The sequence below is a fragment of the Salvelinus namaycush genome, chromosome 18 (genome assembly GCF_016432855.1).
Source record: "Salvelinus namaycush isolate Seneca chromosome 18, SaNama_1.0, whole genome shotgun sequence".
Taxonomy (NCBI): domain Eukaryota; kingdom Metazoa; phylum Chordata; class Actinopteri; order Salmoniformes; family Salmonidae; genus Salvelinus; species Salvelinus namaycush.
In genome coordinates, this window is record NC_052324.1 from 41506978 (window position 1) to 41517464 (window position 10487).

General features: G+C 43.7%; 1 protein-coding gene across 1 annotated transcript; it reads left to right on the plus strand.

The window, feature by feature from the left end:
• Positions 1 to 1492: 1492 nt before the first annotated feature.
• Positions 1493 to 3668, plus strand: LOC120062819 (perforin-1-like). The gene is made up of 3 exons (XM_039012893.1): positions 1493 to 1545; positions 1851 to 2028; positions 2360 to 3668. The coding sequence occupies exons 2-3, from the start codon at positions 1870 to 1872 to the stop codon at positions 2618 to 2620; spliced, it is 420 nt and encodes a 139-aa protein (XP_038868821.1). The 5' UTR covers positions 1493 to 1545; positions 1851 to 1869; the 3' UTR covers positions 2621 to 3668.
• Positions 3669 to 10487: the final 6819 nt, after the last annotated feature.

Sequence of the window (10487 nt, forward strand, 5' to 3'; positions counted from 1 at the left end):
TTTTATTTTTTTTATTTAACTAGGCAAGTCAGTTAAAACCTCTTTGGGCTAGGGGGCAGTATTTTGACGTCTGGATGACAAGCGTGCCCAAAGTAAACTGCCTGTTACTCAGGCCCAGAAGCTAGGATATGCATATAATTGGTAGATTTGTTTCTAAAGTTTCTAAAACTGTTAAAATAATGTCTGTGAGTATAACAGAACTGATATGGCAGGCAAAAACCCGAGGACAAACCATCCAGAAAAACAGAAATTCAGCCCACCATTGATTCCTATGGCTGTCATTTTTAATATGAAGGGAAAACCTCCCAGATTGCAGTTCAAAGGGCTTCCACTAGATGTCAACAGTCTTTAGAAAGAGTTTCAGGCTTGATTTTGGAAAAATGAGCTAGAATTTGTAGTTTTTATAAGTGGCTCCCATTTTGGCTGTAGTGTTTGTTACGTGTACTGCGAATGCGCTTACTTTGTTGTTTATCTCCGGTAATGACAATAACGATTCTCCGTCTTAAATTCTTTCGTTTATTTACGTATTATGGTACCTGAGGTTTGATTATAAACGTTGTTTGACTTGTTTGGAGAAGTTTATTGGTAACGTTTGTGATTGATTTGAATGCATTTTGAAGGAGGGAAACTGAGTGTTTGGGGATATAAAGAAGGACTTTATCGAACAAAAGGACTATTTGTGATGCAGCTGGGACCTTTTGGAGTGCCAACACAAGAAGATCTTCAAAGGTAAGGCATTTATTTTATCGCTATTTCTGACTTTCGGTGCGCATCTGCCTGGTTGGAAAATGTTTTTAATGCTTTTGTGTGCTGGGCGCTGTCCTCAGATAACCGCATGGTGTGCTTTCGCCGTAAAGCCTTTTTGAAATCTGACACAACGGCTGGATTAACAAGAAGTTAAGCTTTTAACTGATGTATGGCACTTGTATTTCATGAATGTTATATATTACTATTTCTGTAATTTGAATTTTGCGCTCTGCAATTTCACCGGATGTTGTCGAGGTGGGTCGCTAGCGGCACGTCTAGCCCAAAGAGGTTTTAAGAGCAAATTCTTATTTTACAATGATGGCTTACCCCGGCCAAACACTCCCCTAACCCGGACAATGCTGGGCCAATTGTGTGCCGCCCTATGGGACTCCTGATCACGGCCGGTTGTGATACAGTCGGGATCAAACCAGGGTCTGTAGTGACGCCTCTAGCACTGAGATGCAGTGCCTTAGACCGCTACGCCACTTGACAGTTAGCAACGTTTTCCTCACTCATTGGGCAGGGAAACTAGCCCTCAAAGTGTTCATTCAAAAGCCTGGCCTTCCTTTTATCAGCATCAGAGGATAGTAATACCTGTAGGTGTTACTGTTCTTTGGCAACACAAACTGTTATGTCATTGGTTGAGGCATCACTGAGAACAAGCCACCTGTGGAGTGGCATTTATAAACAGTGAGAGGGCATAGGAAAAACAGTCAGTGGTTCCCCTCAGACACACAGACAGACACACAGACAGAGACACACAGACAGACGCTCGTCCCCAGACTCTACAGAACACAGGTATTATGACCCTACAGAGAGTTTATTTTATAATGTATTATATTTGAAAATGAACATTATGTAAAGGACTCACTGGGCAAAAACTGGTTGAATCAACGTTGTTTCCACGTCATGTCCTGATATATCAAGTCTTTCCTCTCTTCTTCTGACGTTTTCTATCTTTTCATTTGTTCCTCTTCCCCCCCTCTCTCCCCCACACTCTCTCTCTCTCTCTCTCTCTCTCTCTCTCTCTCTCTCTCTCTCTCTCTCTCTCTCTCTCTCTCTCTCTCTCTCTCTCTCTCTCTCTCTTCCCTCCATGGATCAAGCCCTATCTGACTGAGAGACATGTCCTCCTCCTCTCTCCTGTGGTGCCTGCTGGTGGTGTGTGTTCTGACTGTGGTCCAGATCTATGCAGCAGAGGAACCTAAAGTCCTCAAGGTGTTCAACCTCAGAGCCAGCGACCTGAACAGCGGCTTGTTCCAGACCCCTGATGCCTACGTCAAGGTAAATCTCTCCTCACCTGAATCACCTGTCCACCATGATAGCTGATGTGTTGTGATCTGTCTGGTGCCAAATGCCTGGGTGATACACATTGGTGGTGGATGAGGTCCGGCCTTCTCCCCTTTACTTTATGAAGCTCTTTGAGCATCTGGGTAAAAGCTTTATATAAATCTAATCTATTATTATGATTGTTATTGTGTTTATGATGATTGTCATGACGATGATGATATTTATGATGACGATGATATTTATGATGATGATTATCACTATCATTATTATCATTATCATCATTATTATCATTATCGTCATAATCATTGTCATTATTATAATTCAGGTGTTCAGAGGCGCCGGCTACGGTGGGAAAACAGAGGTAAAGACCGACAACCATGACCCCTGGTGGAAGGAGGACTTCAACTTCTTCAATGTCCGTGAGAACGACCCGCTGAGGCTGGAGGTGTACGACTCCGACGTGCTCTTCGACGACCTGCTGGGGACCTGTGAGCGCTCCGTCAAGAACGGAACTTGGCAACATAGCTGCACCATCAAGAGGGGAGGGACGCTGTATTACTCCTACACCCTTGAGCCCCTACAGTAGACCCTGTACTACTCCTACACCCTAGAGCCCCTACAGTAGACCCTGTACTACTCCTACACCCTAGAGCCTCTACAGTAGACCCTGCACTACTCCTACACCCTAGAGCCCCTACAGTAGACCCTGTACTACTACTACACCCTGATCCCCTACAGTAGACCCTGTACTACTCCTACACCCTAGATCCCCTACAGTAGACCCTGTACTACTCCTACACCCTAGAGCCTCTACAGTAGACCCTGTATTACTCCTACACCCCAAGCCTAGAGTAATGTCCCACCTCTCATCCACAACAATCTGTCAAAACTCTGACCTCACTCTGATTCCAAACACCCTCTACACCAGCGTTTCCCAATCCCGGTCCTGGGCACTAACACACCTGATTCAACTAAAGGCTTGATGATGAGTTGAATCAAGTGTGTTAGCGGAATGCTAGGGCAAAACCCAAAATGTGCTCCTCTTTGAGTCCCCAGACATAGCTCTAAACTGTGTTCTGAATCACAACAGACACATGTACCTAGTTTCCCCCTCCTCCTCACTCTGATCTCATGGTCCTCCCTTTAGACCTCAATAAAACAAATGTATTTCAGTATAATGCTCTCAATTTGGTTCTTTCTTTTATCACCATGTGAGTGTTTAGGTTTTCTCCTGATATTTGTCTGACTCCTGCAGGAATTTGTGCCTCTGTGAAGGAATCCTGCAGGACTAATGTTGATAACTGTCCGACGTTTTGCCTACGCCTCTGTACGACTCCTGTTTGTATTGTACTGCAGGAATTTCTAAAATCCTACAGATCCTGCATATTTAAAAAAAAATATTCCTGCAGGACAAGGTAAATTCCCGCAGGATTAATTTATTCCTGCAGGGCAAGGCAAATTCATGCAGTGGTTTTGATAAACCTGTATAATGTCAAATGTTTATCAACATCATTCCTTTTTTTTTTCAAAAGCATGTTTGACTCATTGTGTCCACATACACACACACACACACACACAAACTGTACACTGAACATTTTTAAGGCGCTTGACACCTTGGGTTGATGACGACAACAAATAAACAACTGAATACATTCAAAGTAGACAGAATCTATGTGAATAGTCATTTCAGTTTATTCATTTCACAAACGTTACAATTTATAGAACAATATTATCGCATACAGTATACAGCACATTTTCCAAATACATTATATAAACACAAAACATACAATACAAAACATATGAATGGGGAGTATGTTGTCTGGGTAGTTCAGCTCCCTCACTCCAACCCACTATCAGAGTGAGTGTTGTCAGGCAAGTTTGAGGCAAAAAAAAGTGCATGCATGCATGAATTGCAGAATATACTTCATATATTGTCATCTTATGAATCATTTGCATTTTGGGCTCAGTAATGACCTCCTGGACAGCTTTGTAATTGTTGTGAACATTTTTGTGAAAATCTGAAAAGAGGATTTGAACTGGGTCAGTATGTATTACCAGCATTAACTCTCCGCGCTACACATTCCTCATGAAACAAATAGTGTTTGAATACCATGTAAGGCGACACATATATATATGAACGGCAGAATAAATGCCTACTATATTACCATCATAGGTCATTTTGGCATTTGTGCTAAGCTCCTGGCATAAAATATAATTGTTTTTACCATGTTTTGTGAGAATTCTCAACCATTTTGTATTTGAACGACTTTGAGGTGTCAGGCCACGCCCTCATTCAAGTTCATTGGCTCACAGCGGCCATTACGTTTATAATCAACTTCGTTTTTGGAACATATAAGATCCTGGTCTATAGACGCTGAACATTACGTTTCGTGGAAATCGGTTCAGCAGGCTGGATGATCCATCATAGTGAGGTAATCGATCCTAGAGGCAAATACTATGTCAACATTATACCAGGTTTTGTGAAAAATCTCAACCATTTTGTCTTTGAAAGATTTGAGGTGTCAGGTCATGCCTTCAGTAACAGAGCTGTTTACAGATAGGATGGGTGGACAGCAGCGTGAGGCCCCTCGCTGTGCTGTGCTTACAAAACTGCCATCTAAAACTGCTATTATCCACCCCTTTCACCTCTCCTCAGCCTCAGCCCCAGTCTGATGGCCTTGAGATAGAAGCTGTTTTTCAGTCTCTCGGTCCCTGCTTTGATGCACCTGTACTGACCTCGCCTTCTGGATGATAGCGGGGTGAACAGACAGTGGCTCGGGTGGTTGTTGTCCTTGATGATCTTTATGGCCTTCCTGTGACATCGGTGTAGGTGGTGTAGGTGTCCTGGAGGGCAGGTAGTTTGCCCCCGGTGATGCGTTATGCAGACCTCACCCTCTGGAGAGCCTTACGGTTGTGGGCGGAGCAGTTGCCGTACCAGGCGGTGATACAGCCCGACAGGATGTTCTCGATTGTGCATCTGTAGAAGTTTGTGAGTGCTTTTGGTGACAAGCCGAATTTCTTCAGCCTCCTGAGGTTGAAGAGGCGCTGCTGCGCCTTCTTCACAACGCTGTCTGTGTGGGTGGACCAATTCAGTTTGTCCGTGATGTGTACACCGAGGAACTTAAAACGTACTACCCTCTCCACTACTGTCCCATCGATGTGGATAGGGGGCTGCTCCCTCTACTGTTTCCTGAAGTCCACAATCATCTCCTTTGTTTTGTTGACGTTGAGTGTGAGGTTATTTTCCTGACACCACACTCCGAGGGCCCTCACCTCCTCCCTGTAGGCCATCTCGTCGTTGTTGGTAATCAAGCCTACCACTGTAGTGTCGTCCGCAAACTTGATGATTGAGTTGGAGGCGTGCATGGCCACGCAGTCGTGGGTGAACAGGGAGTACAGGAGAGGGCTCAGAACGCACCCTTGTGGGGCCCCAGTGTTGAGGATCAGCGGGGTGGAGATGTTGTTACCTACCCTCACCATCTGGGGGCGGCCCGTCAGGAAGTCCAGTACCCAGTTGCACAGGGCGGGGTCGAGACCCAGGGTCTCGAGCTTGATGACGAGTTTGGAGGGTACTATGGTGTTAAATGCTGAGCTGTAGTCGATGAACAGCATTCTCACATAGGTATTCCTCTTGTCCAGATGGGTTAGGGCAGTGTGCAGTGTGACTGCGATTGCATCGTCTGTGAACCTATTGGGGCGGTAAGCAAATTGGAGTAGGTCTAGGGTGTCAGGTAGGGTGGAGGTGATATGATCCTTGACTAGTCTCTCAAAGCACTTCATGATGACGGAAGTGAGTGCTACGGGGCGGTAGTCGTTTAGCTCAGTTACCTTAGCTTTCTTGGGAACAGGAACAATGGTGGCCCTCTTGAAGCATGTGGGAACAGCAGACTGGGATAAGGATTGATTGAATATGTCCGTAAACACACCGGCCAGCTGGTCTACGCATGCTCTGAGGACGCGGCTGGGAATGCCGTCTGGGCCTGCAGCCTTGTGAGGGTTAACACGTTTAAATGTTTTACTCACCTCGGCTGCAGTGAAGGAGAGCCCGCAGGTTTTGGTAGCGGGCCGTGTCAGTGGCACTGTATTGTCCTCAAAGCAAGCAAAAAAGTTGTTTAGTCTGTCTGGGAGCAAGACATCCTGGTCCGCAACGAGGCTGGTTTTCTTTTTGTAATCCGTGATTGACTGTAGACCCTGCCACATACCTCGTGTCTGAGCTGTTGAATTGCGACTCTACATTGTCTCTATACTTAGCTATTTTGATTGCCTTGCGGAGGGAATAGCTACACTGTTTGTATTCGGTCATGTTTCCGGTCACAAAATGGTTGAGATTTTTCACAAAACCTGGTATAATGTTGACATAGTATTTGCCTCTAGGATCGATTACCTCACTATGATGGATCATCCAGCCTGCTGAACCTGTATCTACATGGAAGACATTCCAACAACCTGTATCTACATGAAGACATCCCAACAACCTGTATCTACATGAAGACATCCCAACAATCTGTATCTACATGGAAGACATCCCAACAACCTGTATCTACATGAAGACATTCCAACAACCTGTATCTACATGGAAGACATTCCAACAACCTGTATCTACATGAAGACATCCCAACAACCTGTATCTACATGAAGACATTCCAACAACCTGTATCTACATGAAGACATTCCAACAACCTGTATCTACATGAAGACATCCCAACAACCTGTATCTACATGAAAGACATTCCAACAACCTGTATCTACATGAAGACATCCCAACAATCTGTATCTACATGAAGACATTCCAACAACCTGTATCTACATGGAAGACATTCTAACAACCTGTATCTACATGAAGACATTCTAACAACCTGTATCTACATGAAGACATTCCAACAACCTGTATCTACATGAAGACATTCCAACAACCTGTATCTACATGAAGACATTCCAACAATCTGTATCTACATGAAGACATTCCAACAACCTGTATCTACATGGAAGACATTCTAACAACCTGTATCTACATGAAGACATTCCAACAACCTGTATCTACATGGAAGACATTCCAACAACCTGTATCTACATGAAGACATCCCAACAAACTGTATCTACATGAAGACATTCCAACAACCTGTATCTACATGGAAGACATTCCAACAACCTGTATCTACATGGAAGACATTCCAACAATCTGTATCTACATGGAAGACATCCCAACAACCTGTATCTACATGAAGACATTCCAACATCCTGTATCTACATGGAAGACATTCCAACAACCTGTATCTACATGAAGACATCCCAACAACCTGTATCTACATGAAAGACATTCCAACAACCTGTATCTACATGAAGACATCCCAACAATCTGTATCTACATGAAGACATTCCAACAACCTGTATCTACATGGAAGACATTCTAACAACCTGTATCTACATGAAGACATTCTAACAACCTGTATCTACATGAAGACATTCCAACAACCTGTATCTACATGAAGACATTCCAACAACCTGTATCTACATGAAGACATTCCAACAATCTGTATCTACATGAAGACATTCCAACAACCTGTATCTACATGGAAGACATTCTAACAACCTGTATCTACATGAAGACATTCCAACAACCTGTATCTACATGGAAGACATTCCAACAACCTGTATCTACATGAAGACATCCCAACAATCTGTATCTACATGAAGACATTCCAACAACCTGTATCTACATGGAAGACATTCCAACAACCTGTATCTACATGGAAGACATTCCAACAACCTGTATCTACATGAAGACATCCCAACAATCTGTATCTACATGAAGACATTCCAACAACCTGTATCTACATGAAGACATCCCAACAATCTGTATCTACATGAAGACATCCCAACAACCTGGTCCGCACCTTTGGGGGGGGGGGGGGGGGGTACTGTCACGACCTGGCCTTAGATATCTCTGTTTTTCTATATATTTTGGTTAGGTCAGGGTGTGACTAGGGTGGGTACGCTAGTTTTTGTATGTCTAGGGTTTTTGTATGTCTATGTTGGCCTGAAATGGTTCCCAATCATTAGGAACATCCTGATTAGGGATCATTATACTGATTATATCTGGAAGACAATTTTTTTATTATTATTGTATTTTATTGACAGACTAAACAACTGATTATAATCATCCTGATTAGGGATCATATTTAGGTAGCCATTTTCCTCGTTTGTGTTGTGGGATCTTGTTCTATGTTTAGTTGCCTGTCTGCACTATTCGTATAGCTTCACGTTTCGTTTGGTTGTTTGTTGTTTTGTTAGGTGAGTTTCAGTTGATAAAAATTATGTGGAACTCTACTCACGCTGCGCCTTGGTCTCATCCTTACAACGAACGTGACATTGATGTAGGCCTATTCACTGCAGTTGGTGTCCTCTGCTCGGCTGGTGGTGCTATGAACTCAATGTTGAGAGGTGAAAGATAAGTTATATACTCCTAGAAAGCTGCGACTCTCCTCTCTGTAACCAGGACAGTAGTTGCTTTGAAATTGCGTTTTTCAGCAACAGTTATATGCTTTGCTTATCAAAATGCACCTCTTTCTCCTCCGTGTTCATAGTGGCGAGAGGGAGTGAGAGTGGCTCGCTCATCTAGCAGCCGACAGAGAAACAGGGAAAGGCAGATACTTTCATCGCAGGAATCAACATAATGGATAAGATATTACTGTTGGCCAAATAATGGTTTTAGAACAAAACAATATGCAGGAACGTTGTGTAGCAAAATCAGAGGAAATTACCAACCTAAGCAAAATGCTTTGGTAAGAAGAGGGCAGTGTCGGTAAGAGCAGGGCAGTGTCGGTAAGAGCAGGGCAGTGTCGTAAGAGCAGGGCAGTGTCGGTAAGAGCAGGGCAGTGTCGTAAGAGCAGGGCAGTGTCGGTAAGAGCAGGGCAGTGTCGGTAAGAGCAGGGCAGTGTCGTAAGAGCAGGGCAGTGTCGGTAAGAGCAGGGCAGTGTCGGTAAGAGCAGGGCAGTGTCGTAAGAGCAGGGCAGTGTCGGTAAGAGCAGGGCAGTGTCGGTAAGAGCAGGGCAGTGTCGGTAAGAGCAGGGCAGTGTCGGTAAGAGCAGGGCAGTGTCGGTAAGAGCAGGGCAGTGTCGGTATCTGTAATTTTCTGGTAATCATCTCAGTTCCCTGGCGACGTCTGGTACATACTCAACCATTCTGAAGTACACTATGCTACACACTGCAGTAGCCTGTGTTCATGTACAGTACCTATCATAGAATATTGTTGACATGTCCTATATCCCGAATCTTGTTTCACTAAAAATATATTGTATAATATTTGTTGTGCTACAACTGATCTAGCATATGTATTTCTACCATTGGGCCCCATGCTAGAGCATTCTATGGAATACAATAAGCCTATAATAGGCACAGAACACAACAAAAATGAAGGCACAACCACAAACATCTGGCTGATAGACAGAGGCTGAGAGAGAGAGAGAGATGGGGGGGGATTTTCTCTTGTGAGTACAATAATAATAAAAAAATTGTCTTCCAGATATTTTCCTTGCTCTGGAGTTGAGGGCATATTTTCCCCCTACATTTCAAAAGGTCTGTTTTAGTGCTGATTTATCATCATAACCCCATGACCAATATGGTAATTACGTTATAATTTTGAAATTGTGAATTGAATTTGTCTTTACAATGACTTCATTTTTCCTATAGGAAGTTTGCATATAGAAGTGTGTCATTATTGTAATGATTATTTTTTGTGATATCAAGCCCTGCTCAGATAATCCCTACCATTGTGCTGCTGAATTGTCTTAGTGCTGCTGCAAACGTACATTATCCCAGGGGTGTTGGGAAGTCATAATGTAAGTAACCAAATGTGTTCTCCTCTAACTTCCCGAAATGCCTCTGTCAATCGAACAGACACTGTAAGCAGTAATCACAAGCCCATGAACCTGAGTTCTACTGTTAGCACTGAGACGGTTTGCCCTTGTAGGAAGTCCATTATCTGCTCCAAAATAAATATCACTGCTGTGTCTACCTCTGATAAGCCCCACAGTAAATCAATAAAAACAATCATTAACATAGTTAGCCTGAAAACAAGGTTCATGAAATTGATAACTTGCTAGGAATTGGCAGCAATGCATGGTTACCACATCATCAGAAAATATGATCGGGGTGGTGTTGCTGTTTGTATGCAGAGTCATATTCCTGTAAAGCTTAGAGAGGATCTCATGTCAAATGCTGTTGAAATAATATTTTTTTTAACACTTTTTTCACCCCAACTTCGAGATATCCAATTGGTAGTTACAGTCTTGTCCCATCGCTGCACCTGCCATACGTACTTGGGAGAGGAGAAGGTTGAGAGCCGTCCACAGGAGTCACTAGCGCACAATGGGACAAGGACAACCCGGGCGGCCAAACCCTTTCCTAACCCGGACGATGCTAGGCCAATTGTGCCCCGCCTCATGGGTCTCCCG